Source organism: Gordionus sp. m RMFG-2023, chromosome 4 (genome assembly GCF_954871325.1).
Source record: "Gordionus sp. m RMFG-2023 chromosome 4, tfGorSpeb1-WG-v2, whole genome shotgun sequence".
Classification (NCBI taxonomy): Eukaryota; Metazoa; Nematomorpha; class Gordioida; order Chordodea; family Parachordodidae; genus Gordionus; species Gordionus sp. m RMFG-2023.
Window position 1 is genome coordinate 24,663,840 of NC_088778.1, and position 15,748 is coordinate 24,679,587.

The 15,748-nt window shown below is 25.6% G+C and overlaps 2 protein-coding genes and 1 long non-coding RNA gene across 3 annotated transcripts; 2 read left to right on the top strand and 1 right to left on the bottom strand.

The window, feature by feature from the left end:
* The first annotated feature begins 2,852 nt into the window (after nucleotides 1–2,852).
* On the top strand, nucleotides 2,853–3,177 carry LOC135928952 (uncharacterized). Its single transcript, XR_010572421.1, has 3 exons — nucleotides 2,853–2,889; nucleotides 2,938–3,081; nucleotides 3,127–3,177. It is a non-coding gene; the product is annotated as an uncharacterized LOC135928952 (long non-coding RNA).
* A 2,267-nt stretch (nucleotides 3,178–5,444) lies between these two features.
* On the top strand, nucleotides 5,445–5,954 carry LOC135928890 (uncharacterized). The gene is made up of 4 exons (XM_065465347.1): nucleotides 5,445–5,461; nucleotides 5,510–5,566; nucleotides 5,604–5,669; nucleotides 5,715–5,954. Exons 1-4 carry the CDS (start codon nucleotides 5,455–5,457, stop codon nucleotides 5,939–5,941), a joined length of 357 nt encoding a protein of 118 aa, XP_065321419.1. The 5' UTR covers nucleotides 5,445–5,454; the 3' UTR covers nucleotides 5,942–5,954.
* A 3,927-nt stretch (nucleotides 5,955–9,881) lies between these two features.
* LOC135928945 (uncharacterized) lies at nucleotides 9,882–11,581 on the bottom strand. Its single transcript, XM_065465401.1, has 3 exons — nucleotides 11,536–11,581; nucleotides 10,956–11,450; nucleotides 9,882–9,979 (listed from the first exon to the last, which is right to left on the bottom strand). The coding sequence occupies exons 1-3, from the start codon at nucleotides 11,564–11,566 to the stop codon at nucleotides 9,942–9,944; spliced, it is 564 nt and encodes a 187-aa protein (XP_065321473.1). The 5' UTR covers nucleotides 11,567–11,581; the 3' UTR covers nucleotides 9,882–9,941.
* Nucleotides 11,582–15,748: the final 4,167 nt, after the last annotated feature.

Genomic DNA, 15,748 nt, shown 5'->3' on the forward strand with positions numbered 1-15,748 from the left:
TAAAAGTATCTTGTATTTAAGTTACTCTAATTTAGTAAAAGATACAAGAATCTTTTATCTTGTATCTTTTTGATTATTTGAAAAAGATACTAGTATCGTGTCTAAGATTCATTTTTTTTAAAAGAATCTGTATCTGTATCTAGATTCTTTTTCTGGAGGACCTGCCCAACTCTGTCAATAACCATATCTTATTAAATGTTAGATACTTTACAATAAAAATTAATGAAATAATCCACCTCTGTTTTATATTTTATTAGTTAATTTCACTAATTTTATTTATAATTTGATATAAATTATGATAATCATAATATTACTAAAATATGTGTGTATTTAGTTAATAAAAATTCTGTAAATAATGTGAAATATTAAACTACTAAATATTTTATAGATTAAATAATAACCATTCCATTCTGATAAAAATCATAACTTAAAATAAATATTATAAATAAATTTGTGATATAACCTAAATGCCTTCAGGTAGTTAGACCCATATCAGTAACCATCTTGCAAACTTTATTATGAATCCTAAAAGACTTGTGGATGTCAATAATTTTATTTGCAAGTACGTCATATGTCTGGCATCCTATAATCCTTTTAAGGGCTAAGGCTACAGATCTTCTTTTTAAAGTCCTAGGGTCTAACCAATGGCCTGTGATTCCCAAATAAGCTCTAAAAATATTTAATCAGATCAATTTATAAATATAAATAGGTTTTTACCTTCTGTTATGTGTCCAACTATCTGCCGTGGTACATACATAAGATATATCTGATAACTCTACTATTAGAGCATCTTTCATCACTTTGAAGTTGTCGGCTATTTTATTCATAAGTGTCTGGCGACATAAAACTGCTGTGCCAGGGGATAAAGTTTTAATCATCAGAGTAAATGATGGATTATCAAAAAAAGACACTGGCTGAACTGTGTCAATAATAAAATCAACAATAACTTTATCAGCCAATTTTTGTGAAATATTGGCATGTTTATTATCAGTTAATTTGGTTTGGATAGTATTTGTCTTTTTGAATGAAGATTCTCCTATACCAAAATTTTTTATATGTTTCTCTATTTCCTTATAGCAATTGGCGTGAACAGTCTAATAAAATAAATAATATTATAATTTAAAAATAACAATTTACCTTTAGGTGTTTCTTCAGGTTATAGCTATTCGATTGATTTGATGATATATTTTTTTTTACATTTTAAGCACATGAATTTGAATCCAGATTTTGTTTTAATATTTATTTAAAAAAATTTTTCAAATTTAGGGAATGGAAAAACGTTATTAGAGCTATTAAGTACATTTTCTTCCATTGAATCTTCCATATCTGAATCACTTTCAAGGATTTGGATATCCATGGACGATGCCATTTTAGATTATTAACACAGATTGAAAATATAAATTAAAAATTGAAAACATATTTAAATTTCAAAATTAAATAATAAATTATAAAAATTATAATTAATTATGATATTATATTTAAATTTTCATGTTTATACTTACATTCATTATATTTTTAAAAGTAGAGAAGTAGCGCGCTACTTAGCTACTTTTAAAAAAAGTAGCGCGCTAAAAAATTAAATAATTTTAAAAAAGTAGCGGCTATTAGCTATAGCTACCAAAAAAGATAGCGCGCTACTTTAACAACTCTGACAATTAAGAACACGGTTTTTTTGATATTTATGAAGATGACAATTAGCTTATCGTAACATTACTTGATCCTCTTTATAAGGATTTCTTTTTATCAAAAGACATTTCATATATTGAAAAGCTCAGGACTGCATGTGACTCATTCAGGCGTGTATGCAGCGGGGGGGGGCAGGGAGACAACCCCCCCCCCCAAAGCCAAAAAATGCAGATGCCGGATATATTTTTTAAAAATATTATTGTTAATATTAATTTATATTTGTTAATATTTATTCCTATCTCATATAAAATATATATTTAATTATACATTTATTATTACATTCATCTACTAAGTTATTTTATCAATTAATTTTGATTTCAAGTTTTCCGGCGTAATATTTACTTTATTTTAAAATTTTAATGGCGTAATATTTATCTACCATTTTCAAATTTCTAGTCAAATAATAATTATTTCTGAAACTTCTTGTCCAACAGGGAGAAAAAAATTGCAACCTTGACGAGATAGACTCTCCGGCATCAAGCACAGCTTTTATGGAGTTAGAAGAGTGATTATTTGCTATTACTGAAATATCACAATGGCCTGAAAGAAATATTTCCTCAGAAGCAAGAAAATTATTGGATTCAATGCTTATTCCAAATTTTTTTCTCATTAGAATGTATTATTTAATTATACAACTATTTTATATATTACTTTTCAAAAACATAAGAAGATTAGAATAGCGGAGATAATTAGAACTCAAGAATATTAGGGCTAATGTTGATGAAAAATTTCATATTTTATATGTTATTGTTGAGTCAAAAGCAGAGCTATACGTGTTTAATATTTGTCTCCTTCGACATGCAGCAAGACAAGCTCATCGTTAAAACCTTAATTAGAAGAGTATATCTTAAATATATTTATAACCCAAATAAATGAATGGTTTTTAATTCATCATGAAACACTTACCAATCTGAAAATATTACTCCCACAAAAGCCTTTGCAACCTTTTTCAGATGGTTATAGAAAGAAATAATTTGTTAGATTTTTATCATGAAGATGTTAAAGTATCTTATGATGCCTTATTAGTTGAATAACTATGTTTATAAGATTAACTATGGATTATATAGTCCCAAAAAATGCTATGGATGCTCTGCATTATTGTAACGTTTTAAAAATACTCCATTTTTTTATATACTCCTTTAAGCTTATTTGTGGAGTATTTTTAGATCATATTGTTCGTTTATAATGTATTTACATATCAGAGTATATTTAGATCAATGTAATTTTTATAATGATATTTTTTTGAAAAAGTGCTCATGTCAATCAAGAAACATTATTCTGGAGCTGATGATGCTGAGGCGATTTTTTTGAATTTCCAGTCAAATTTTTTAGGTCGTAAAGGATATTTGCCCCGTTGGCGCCTTTTTTAAACTCCATTTTAAAAAATAAATACAGGTTCATATTCATATATTTTACATTATAAATTTTATTTTATTATAGAAAATAAAAGAAGCTACAAATTTATCATTGATTCAAGAAGCTAAAGATTTATTGATTCAAGAAGCTAAAGATTTAAAAATACAGGTTCATATTAATATATTTTACATTATAAATTTTATTTTATTTTAGAAAAGAAAAGATATATCATTGATTCAAGAAGCTAATCATTGATTCAAGAAGCTAAAGATTTAAAAACAGGTTCATATTAATATATTTTACATTATAAATTTTATTTTATTTTAGAAAATAAAAGAAGCTAAAGATTTATTATTGATTCAAGAAGCTAAAGATTTATTATTGATTCAAGAAGCTAAAGATTTATTATTGATTCAAGAAGCTAATCATTGATTCAAGAAGCTAAAGATTTAAAAACAGGTTCATATTAATATATTTTACATTATAAATTTTATTTTATTTTAGAAAATAAAAGAAGGCTAAAGATTTATCATTGATTCAAGAAGCTAAATATTTAAAAACAGGTTCATATTAATATATTTTACACTATAGTTTTATATATTTATTTTAATTATGTCATTATATCTTAATACTAAATTTAATTCTATACATGAATTAAACGATGCCATATCTATATATGAAAAAGAATTTTTTTTTAACATAGTTATTAATAAATCAGACTTATTAAAGGAACCTTATAGCAAAGCATTTATAGCTCAATATAAATATAATCGAGTTTATTATATATGTAAATATGGACTGAAAAAAAAATAAGTCTAGAGGTATAAGATCCTCATCTAGTCTTCACAAGGAATGTATTTTTATGTTCACAGTCTTTCTTCAGTGTGATAAACTAAATGTGTATTCTTTAGATATTGTCACATTTGTAAAAGATCATAAAAACCATGATCTAGGTTAGACATATTTATTTGATTTTTAACTAACATGATTTATATAATCAAAATAAAAAACTATATGAGATGCTCTCTAAACAAAGAAGGCTTTCTCCAATAAAAAAAACAAATTGTGGAGCAAGCTATCACTTTTAAAGCTAATAAGGTGAAAATACAAGAATATGTTCTTAATTCAGGTCAGATGATGACTATGAGAGATATTCATAATATTTCAGCCAAATTAAACAAGCCATCTGATAATATATTACTTGATGTAATAAATCAACTCAGGGAAGATAATGGAGCTGTGGTGGAAATCCTAGAAAATGATAGTGAATTGTTGGGCATTTACTTTCAAGATGCTAGCATGCTCCATTATCTTAAATATTATCCTGAGGTGATATTCATTGATGCTACCTACAAATTAAACAATCTAGGTATGCCACTGTTTATTCTACTTGTAATAGATAGTCATGGACAATCTCAAATTGTCGCTTTATGGCTTGTAAAGGCGGAATCATATTTTTGTGTTAAAAATATGTGCATGATGCTTGGTACCAGATGAAAAAATCGTCTGCGGGAAAATGGCTGATGTTAAATTGTTTTATATATTTTCTTCAAGATACATTTAAAATATTTGCCTTTAAAATGCCATCTCCGAGAAATAATGGAATGCCATATCTTTATTTGAATGGAAAACAGGCCTATTTAATCTTTTAGATATCAATAAAAATCACTTTATCACATCATTGGAGGAGACCTTAACATGAAATTATGTAATGAAATCACTAATTCTCTTATTGGTTTTGCTACTTTAAATAATCAACTTTTTATAAACAAAGAAACAATAAATATCACACATACTTCAAACCCTCAAACAAATATACTCCTATAATCCTTAAAAAATATAATATCTCTAATCTTAATTTACCAACCCCAGCAAATAATTTTCTACATAATTTGAATCAAATCAACAATAATGACTCATGGTTAAACATTTCAAACTCAATTATCAAAACAGCAAATACCCATCTTAATATTAATTATCAATATCTATACATAAATACAAATGTGTTATTTTAATTATTTCTGCTAGCAATATAATTATACATGAATGGGTTTAAATTTAATCGTCAATATGTGTCATTAAATCATCACAACACAAATTCTCATTAAATATTTTCTTTGTTATTTTTTTATTTTTCAATATTATTTTTTAGATGTTACAAGAATTAATTATATATTTATATATTTATCAAGATGACACAATTAAATCAGGACAGAAAAAATGTTAATACTTTTAAAAATTTATTAAATAACTTTAAACAGTTCCTAGGTCAAGTGAAAAGTTTCATTCTAGTACCATAAAAGGTATACAATGGATTTTATTATTAAATAATATTCCTTTTTTTTAGATGATGATGAAAATTTTCAAGAACCAGCTATTAAAAATCTAAAGCTCAATGCGGAAGAAAATCATATGAAGGGTAATATTTTCATATATTTAATATTAAATCCTTTTTGAAAATATCTAGTTATGAATATACTAAATTCGATAGTTGGAGAGGATTATAATTGTATAAACAAAAAAGGTATAATAAAAAAAATCTAATATACATATTTTTTTAGATGATGGAGTTAAGACACCAGAAAAAGCATCGAAAATGCTAGAGCCTAATGACATTCGACCTTTTGGTAACATTTTTAAGATTTGATAAAATCAATTTTTTAATTTAATAGGTGCCCCGCCGGAGAGGACGGGCATGGCTCAAAATGCCGTTTATGGTACAGAGGTGGAGATAGTTGCAATGACAACTATGCTCCAGACAAATATTTTAATACATACTATTTATAAATGGGCATACTATATGCCCATTAAAAAATTAAGTAATATTAAAAAATTTAATGTAAATATTTATTTAATAAATCATAGCGAACATATTGATCGCATAATTAATTTTAATTAATATTTATATCGCATATAGCATATATTATTTATATTGCATATAGCATATATTATTTATATCGCATATATTATTAATTGATTTTTTTATCTTTATATTTACAAATTAAATAAAGGATTTTAATAAATTATTCTGAAAATTGTTTCTAACTTTGAGCAGTAACGTGATAATAGATAGTGCAAGATATATATGTTAATCTTTGATATTTTCGAATTAAACCTTAAATAAATATATAAATTTTTAACACGGCAAAATTGCCTTAAATATCATAGGACATAGAAAAAATAATATTTATTATTCATACGTCAGTTATAAATGCCAATTCACTAAATTTATTATATTTATATGTCAGTCATAAACGTCAATATCACTAAAAATGTAATATTTAATATATGCACGTCAGTCATAAACGTCAATATCACTAAATATTGGAGTATATAAAAAAATGGAGTATTTTTAAAACATTACACCGGCCCGGGTTTTTTAAAAAAAAAATTCAGACCCGGCCCGGCTATTTTTAAAATAGAATTTTCATGCCTGGCCCGGATTTTTAAAAAATAAATTATATTTATTTTTGAATTTTATAGCTAATAAACTATTTCAAATATAGGCTGTTTTAAAATATACAGCCCGGCCCGGATATTTTTTAAAATAATTCAGGTCCGGCTCGGATGTTTTTAAAAAATAAATTCGGACCCAGCCCGGGTATTTAAAAAAATTAAAATACGGTTCGGCCCGGATGCCGGGCCTGCAGGTCTCTGAAAAACATTCCAAAAAAGTACTTCCTCTGAAAGTAGATTGAAAGTTTTGGATCTTTTGAATATTCATAGGCATTTGACGACAAGCAAGGATGAGATAATTGAAAAACCTAACGATGATTGGATTTTACATTGTAAATATATAACATACAAAATACAATTATTTCTAAGAAAATTTTTGTGTATTAATTTATATTTCTAACATTTAAATTTTTTACACTTTATATATAAATTTTAAAGGCTCAAAAAATTCAAATTTTTATTTTGGGTCATTTAAGTGATTCTTATAGTGGTTATATTCACTTTATAATTTATAAAGTTTTTCATATACTGCCAGTTATATCCGTTTAATATTTTTTAATTCACATTTATTTTATAATTTTTTATATACCGGTTTATACATATAATTTTTTTATAATTCACATTTAAAATTGTGTATTAGAAATAGTTATTAGTCCTAATAAATTTATGCTTGATATTTTTAAAAAACAATAATTTTTCTTTAAAAAATTTATTAAATTCCTGCTTACGCGCCTGGACCTATTTATTAAATCCAACCAATAAAGATTAGCCAGGTTTTACATTTTTTTAAAATAATTTAGATTTCATTGAACTTAGATAATGTCAATAAGAAAAAGGTTTCACATAACATTATAAAAGCATATTTAATTTAAGGGATGCTTATAAATGAAAATCAAAGAGAAACTAGTAACAAATAAAATAATTGAAATCGATAGTAATGTAGATGACCTGCCATATTTGAAAGAATTCAAGGAATATTTACTTTATATCTAGACGGTATTATAAAACATTTTTCATATTTTATCTAGTATTGCTAGTTTGGGTTATTGATTGACCCATTTATTTGGGTGGTATATGATTATTTTTTAAACCCAAAAAAAGGTTGGGTAAGTATGAAACTCACTATTTTAAAAATGTAATTTTATATCTATGTTCTTTATTTAGATAACTCTAATAACTTTAACAGGGGATATTATATCCCATGTGGATCCACTTGATTATTGGAGAATTAATGCTGAAAATTATCCAACTTAGTCAAAGCTTGCATGTAAATTTTTGGGCGCCTCCTAAAACTAGTGTCCCATCTGAGTCTGTCTTTAGTATGGCAGGGGATATAGATAGTCCACATCGTAGAATATTGTCATAAAATACTGAAGCTCTCATATTTATTAAAATAAATCTAATATATTATAATTTAATATATTAAATATTACAATTTTGTAATTCATACCAACATATATATTATTTAAAATAAAATGGAAACATAATTAAATATATATAATTTAGCTATTATATTATATTTTTAATGTAATTTTTTTTAAATTATAGTCTTAATTGTAGAAATAAAAATATTAAAATTAAATTAAATGCATAATTCAATCTTTGCATAGAAAACATGTATTTTTTAATTTCATTTAGCTCAAAGGGGGGTGTTAAAAAATTAATACAAATATCGGATCAATATCGGTTCGGGTTTGAACCAATATCGGAAAATATCGGATAGGTGAAAAATATGTGGATCAGCACAGCCCTAGTTAAAACCTTTGTGCTATCTACGAGCAAAATCTTAAGTCTTGTCTAAAATTTTTATTATAAAAATTTGAGCTGGCCGATTTTAAAAATAGGCTTAAAACGAGCTATTTAACAACACTAGTCAGAGTCACAGCCTTATATTATTTTTAGATGTTCTTTCATAAGTTTCAAAAAAAGGTGATCTTGAGAGGAAAATGTACAATGTTATTTAATCTGATAATATTTCAAATGAGAGAAATTAGATTACTAAATTATATAGCATACATTGAAAAGACTCTCAATCAGAGTTGTTATCTTTGGGAAACCCCTTCAATTTAATAAAAATGATATCTCCCTCAATAAAAATATTCTCCACTAATTTTAAATTCCTAAAATAATTCCCAATAATTGTTTTATTTTTAGAATGAGATATCCTTTAAATTTTTCTAAAATCTTCCCTCCCTACCCATTACATTACAATTTTCTTAGATTTTGTAAAAAAAAATAATTTTAGATCCCATATTATAAAGTATTATTTTAAATTGCACAATTCCTCACATTAGAAACAAGGACACAGTAATTATACAGTCCGTAACTGCATTAATAAAAAACATGGAGATAAAAATAAGAGGGAAATAACCTCATCGTTACACCTATTAATTTTATAGTACAATCATTTTATCGACAAACTTTGTTTAAAAAGCCCGAATTAAGTAGATTTTTAAAAACAGCCCGATTAAGATTTTAGCCAATATAATATAATAGAAGCCTCGTGGTAAATAGAGGTCCAGACCTTTCCTCCTTTTGGAGAGCAAAATATTTAGGTTTAATTATTTTGTCCAAAATATTAATCGGCCAGTTTTTAAAAATCAACCCAAATCTAGCTTCTTAACAACATTTGACAAATGAAACCGAAGGGTTGTGTATTCTTATAATTGAAAATAAGTTATTTCTTAAAGTTATTTTAGAGGTTAATGGGAAAAGTTAATTATAAAATATTATAAGTTTGATGTTTGAAGTATGGCCCGGCGATCTCGTGGAAATATAATGCGGTATCATGCTTTATAAATTTATTCGCATTTGGGAAAATGAGACGCAATAGGGATTTTTGGAATATCAACATAATATTTTTGTTATAATATCCGAAACTTCCTATTAGGAGTTCTGATGGTGTCATATAGATAGTCACCTACAAAACAAAAGACAATGATAACGTTTGAATTTGTTTCCTGACCTTACATATATATTGCATTTTTAATCTGGGTTCCAAATAAAAGGCAATCTAAAAGAATCATGTATAATATACACATATATATTATATAACACATTGCATTAGCAGCATTAAAAACTTCAAAATCTATTATATTCGAGTTTTTTAATTCGTATCATATTCGATTCATTTTTTCAAATATGAATAATTAATTATTTAAATTAAACAAATTCGAAATATTGAATCATTCAAAATATTTAAATATTTGTTTAAATTATTATTTTTCTAATATTTTATACATTAATCGATTCAAATATTGAAATATAAGATCAGAGAACTAGCAGCGTATTATAAAATATAACTTTATTATATATAGGGTATAAAATACAAATTGACAAAAGTTTTCAATATTTAAAACAATTTAATAAGATATCTAGCATTATTAGTAATATAATATTATTATAAATAGTTGAACATTAATATTGATATAAATATAAACATTTTAGGCCAATTTTTTCAGCTTTATTCTGTCCCGCTTGCCTAAAATATAAAAAAAATAATATATTTAATTTCCTTATACATATAAAAATAAAGAAAATTGTAATTTACACACTAATAATTTAAATATCTACATCTCGATAGGTTTGTACTATGCTGACGCTCAAAAACAAGTCCTTCTATTGGTATAGATTTTTTTGTAAGAATTTATGCTTAAAAACACTTTAAAATTAAAACAAGATAGATCATATCTATCATAACTATCTATCTCTATATTAAAAATGAATGACATTATTGAAAGATATTATGTAATAGTTCAATAAGTTCGCAGGTTATATACATTTTATTGTTCATTCTTCATTCCACTATATATATAAAAAGTATACCTGCCTCGTATATTTTTATCTCTGTTTATTTAAAATTCCAAAATATCGACAATATATTTAATGGGGGAGTAGAGATCTATTGAATTCCTTTTAACCTTATTTCGTTTACACAAAAAATTAGTAAATATTTTTGAATATAAGCCATTCACGTTTTTTGACAAAAAAAGGTATAAATAAATACAATAATTTTCAAAACTCCCACCAGCGTTCTTCCAATTATATTCTTCTATGTAAAGAACGTTAGTTAGATCATATTTGGTAAATCCGATATAACAGCTTATGGAATAGAGAGCCTTAAAATGAGAAATTTTTCTCCTTTATTAGATTTTATCCTTTATTTCAATATAATATCAAATTTAAAAAATTAAATATTTATAAAGAAAAATTTTTGATCTCATTAAAAATTTGTTTAAAAACTAAACACCTTATTAGTAGTAAGATTATTTTACGATTCTCTTGAATATAATAATTTAAAGATAAAATTCCTTCTTATGAAAATTATAACTTTTGAGATTTAATGGTTTATATATTAACTATTATTGATCGAGTTATTTAAGTCAATTTTTTTGTAAAATTCTGATAAGCATTTTTTACCTATAATAAAATCAAAAATACATTGTGAAAATATTTACTTAGAGTAATGACATTCAAATTCTGGTATCTATGAAGGGTCTCACGGATTTTGGTTTGGTTATGGGGAATTTTACCAAATTTTTTCTCCATAATTTTACCCACCGATTTAATAGATATTGGTCCTTTAATATCGCAAAGGGCTAACAGAACCTTTTCCCTGAAAAATAAGCCTTTAGGTTTAGGATGATAACTTCTGTGAGTGGTGTGCTTATTAATTAAATTATCTCTCCTTCTATTACTATTCGAAAGCCTCTCTATTGAGGAACTCAAATGACGACTACTTTTCTCGTTAATGGCACTTCGAATGTCTTTAGTAATATCTGTAAAGCTTGTTTTAGAGATACTCGTATTTTGCAACGGAGTATGAGATGCCGAATAGATTCTTTCCTCGCATTGTCTCACAAGATTTCGGTTATGAGCATTGAGGTTATTATTAACTTCCTCACACTTTATATCGTTTAAAGATCTTATTCCTTGTACATGCGAATAATTTTCTAATATAATAAAAACATAACATTGTTAAAAGAAAAATTATACACACATTGTATATTATAATAAATAAAATGGGTTTATACTTACTAAATTCACTATTATTTGGTCCTATAATCATTTTGTGCAGATTAGCTATATATAAATAGTGAAAAATTTTATTAATATGATAAAAATATAATAATTAATTTTCAAGACTTTTTAGAATTACTCGTTCTAGAAAATTGTTTAATTTCTTCTTACATGATTCATATTTAAAATACTATGGTGATTAATATGATAACATATTTTGTCAGCCAATAAGACACTTTTGGGGATTTTCTAATTTTTATTTTACAGGAATAGTCTATTTTTTTTATATTTTATTTAAACAGATAAGGCAAATTATGTTTTTCGTGTAAATAATATATTTTCACTTTTTGGGAAACAATTTTTATTATGCATATATTTTGATAATAATGGTATTTTTAGTGAAGAAATTAGTATAAATAAACTTTCATTATAATTAAATATCAAATAATTCAATTTGATGCATTTCCCTACAAGCGTGATTTTTAGGCATGGGCGCTCGCCTTAGGGTGCAAAGGAGTGCAGTTGTACCACCCCGGAAAAATTTACATAAAAATATTTTTTAGATATCCGGATTAAAAAATGCATTTAAAAATTTTTTATAATCTAGTTAAGTTAACAGTTAATATGATTTTCTTTATTTAACCGAACTTTAATAATTTTTTAATATAAGTATAAGGAAATACATAATGGGATACGATCCTACATGATTTAACAGCTGATCGTTTTTTAGCCAAGATATAATTTTGGAAATTTGCCTGCTCTCGTACTATCATTTTAAACTAATAAAATTTCCCTCTACATACCGCCCCCCCCCTAAGACATCCCTTTCTCTCCCCAAAAAATGTTTACAAAGCAAAATAAGCAAAAGCTATTAGTTTTAAAAATAATGACTATAATTGAAAATGTTTAGAAAAGAAATCATTGATATATTTATCGTATGGTTTTTCCGTTAAAGTTTTTTCCATTTTAAATCATTTTTTGAGCGCATTTTTTTTAAATTTAAAGGTCTGATTTTACCGAAAATGTATAAAACGATTATACTTTTAACATACGGGGAAAATAAAAATTGGAAGAAAATATTATATTGATCCCTCCAAATTATTTAAATTCTTATGGCTAGTTCACTTTGTCGTCCAGTGTAATGGATCTAATAAGAAATTCTTATAACCCAATAGTTTCAATGAAGCTTCATAATTGGGCTTTGAAATAAGGAATTGCAGTTTTTAGACTTTATTGCCTTTTTTTGGCTTTTGTATGATTTGGAACAGTATTCTGAGAACAAAAAGGATTCTAATGATAAATTAACATACAATCCAGATTTAGATTGATCAATTATCGATTTATCGGTAATAAGTAACTCCTGTAAGTTTTTCAGAAAGATTACAAACATTATATAGTAAAAAAAAAATTAAATTATCAATAATGTGAAGAAAAATTGTCATCGTTACCCCTGGTTGTTCACGAACTCGAATTTTGGACAAAGATTTAGATATTTTAGCAATATTTTAATAAAAAAACCCAACAGATTACAATCAGCATTTAATATAATTATCAAATTTTGGCTGTAATATTTTATTTACCCCCCTCCTCACCCCTTCCTTATGCTTCCTGCATGCCTTTGTTAGATAGAATGTTTTATTTTTTCTTTTCTTTCGTTCTCCTTATATGAAATGAATGTTATTATGTTTCTCGTCTAGCTGACATATCGGCCACATATTAAATATTCATAAATAATCATTTTAAATATTATTTCATCAATGGCATCTCACATTTTTTAAAATTTCTTCTTTTTTTTTAAAAGTTATATGCTTTACAATTTTTATAAAAGTTAATAAATGAATCAATCGTGGATGACTTCATTTCATAAATCTATTCAGCAGAGGAATTAACAATAAGTTAATACTTATAACTTAAATAACACCTTAAATTCCAAAATTTTATAGAATATAAAATATGAATTGAAATAATAACAGAATAAAAAATCATCCCTAAATTATGTCTGTGACTATCAAATATAAAACTCCTCCCGTTCAAAAAACGCTTAAAGACTTTATGAAGAAGTAAAACTTTTTATGTTATTAATCTATCCCTATATAAAAATATAATGACCAATGTTAAAAGCCGTAAATTAAATTTTTTAAAACTATATTTAGAAAAAGTGGCTCATAGACAAAGATCTTGCTGAGGCTCGGAAGTTTAAGGTTCGAATCCAATTTTTTGAGAAATAATTGTTTTTAACTTAAAATATTGTAACTTATTAGAGGTTTAAGGGATTAATTGGTTAAGTGTGACCTAAATATTATTTATTGAAAATAAATTATGATTTTATCATACATATCAGAGAATTGCAGAGGTACAATTTGCGACCGGATTTTTTTTTACAAAAATTTTTTTCAGGCTTGGCCTGGGGATATTTAAAAAATTAAAATACGGCCTAGCCCGTGTACCCGGGAAAGCCGGGCCGGGCTTAGGGCTGGGCCTGCAGGTCTCTGATATATATATATAAAAATAATAACTGCCAGGTATCCTGGATGTATCGCGATATCTATATATTAGCAAAAAAATGTAGAATCAGGTGAATATATAATAGATTTTATAAAGAAATAATTATTGTGCTACATCTATAAAGGTGATTCGATTTTCGCAAAAAATTTTTTTTTCTTTATTACTTTTATACAGGCTTTTCCATTTTTGGGAATCCCTTCTTAAAAAATTTAAAGTTCTATCGTATTCAGATATAAGTCGTCTAATATTAGGTAAAGATATTTCCAATATTCGATTTGATGGATAATCAAGATAACACTTTTTAGTACCCCTATAAATTTCCATATCAATCAGCTTATATAGAATTATTGGTTTCCATAAAATGCTTATATAGATTTTAAAAAATTTAAAACTAGCAATTTTTTTTTTTCGTTCTGATATATATAATATAATCAAAAAAATTATGTAAACAAAAATGTTAGTCATCATTTATGATTTTAAGCTAATAATAATACGTCATTTCGCTAAATCTAAATAATTTTGTTTTTTGGAAAAAAAAATAAAAAAAAATAATATACTCTGAAAAGAACGTCATTGGTTTAATACTATATTGACTAGATTTATACTACACTAGAATCGCAAGATATAATGTATAATAAAATCACTCCCATTTTTTAAATTAAAACCTCACAAGCAGCATTTTTTTTTGTAATAATAGATGCCTTAAAAAAATCTCACCTAAACCATAAGAATCAAGGGCCCTCATTTTTCTCAAAACCAAATATATATATGGAAATAAGAGTCTGGCTTTAGATATTTTTGGGGAGAGGTCTTTAATTATAACCTAACGCTTATAACTTAATGGTTTTATTTCAAGCTCATATTGTGTGATCTCTAAGTCAGTTTAATGAGTGCAAATCTATAACAAGTGGGATTTTAAAAAAGCAAGTTCTCAATTTCTTAAATGGAAAGCTTTTTGGCCAAAAAATCTTTTTTATTTTGCTTACATTATGTCATATTGGGGAAACTGTCATCTAGAGAAAAGTTGGAACCTAAAAAAATAAAATAAAAATATAATTAAATACTAAAATATAAATTCTAAATCTTTATTAATTATTAATAATTAAATATAAAGCGAAAACATAACCAAAAATAAAAGAAAAAATAAAAATGAATATAAGAAAAAGTAAAAGTAAATTACTAAAAATTATATGCGAAAAAAAATAAGTTCCGTCACAATTAAAAATATCCTCAATTTTATATCTTTTTCTATCATATACATACATAGTCTGAAATTAAATAATATAATAATTTGCATAAGACATTTCTTTCGTTTTTCTTGATTTTGTTTTAAAAGTAGATTTGAATATTACAACACCCTTCCACTAAGATTAGACCCACCATTCTGCAATGACCTTCCCTATCTTTCAATTTCGACTTTACTGATCTTGTATCTCCACCAAATCTATTCTACTTAATCTTTAATGTTCTAACGATGGTTGCCCATTGTCGTATTCTTCACTTCTAATCTAAGGACTGTTTGTATACGATTACATCCTGAAATTCTGAATCCTGTCTCCTGTTTCTTGTCAACCCTTGGTAAACAATTATATCTTGATCTCTATAGACAATTGACGAACTCGATTAACGCCTGCTATCACGATTCACGATGAATTCTTTTAGTCTCTTTTTTAATTATATTCCGTTTTAAATTTTTTTGGTAAATTATCCTAGTCTTTGCTCGTTT

Excerpts from the sequence above, each read along its gene's own strand:
- LOC135928890 (XM_065465347.1), top strand. Across the intron at positions 5,567-5,603 it reads TAATTGTATAAACAAAAAAG|ATGATGGAGTTAAGACACCA; the intron begins GTATAATAAAAA and ends ATATTTTTTTAG. Across the intron at positions 5,670-5,714 it reads TAATGACATTCGACCTTTTG|GTGCCCCGCCGGAGAGGACG; the intron begins GTAACATTTTTA and ends TTAATTTAATAG.
- LOC135928945 (XM_065465401.1), bottom strand. The coding sequence starts at position 11,566 with ATGATTATAGGACCAAATAATAGTGAATTTA. Across the intron at positions 11,451-11,535 it reads ACCAAATAATAGTGAATTTA|AAAATTATTCGCATGTACAA; the intron begins GTAAGTATAAAC and ends TTATTATATTAG. Across the intron at positions 9,980-10,955 it reads TTTGAATGTCATTACTCTAA|GCAAGCGGGACAGAATAAAG; the intron begins GTAAATATTTTC and ends TTTATATTTTAG.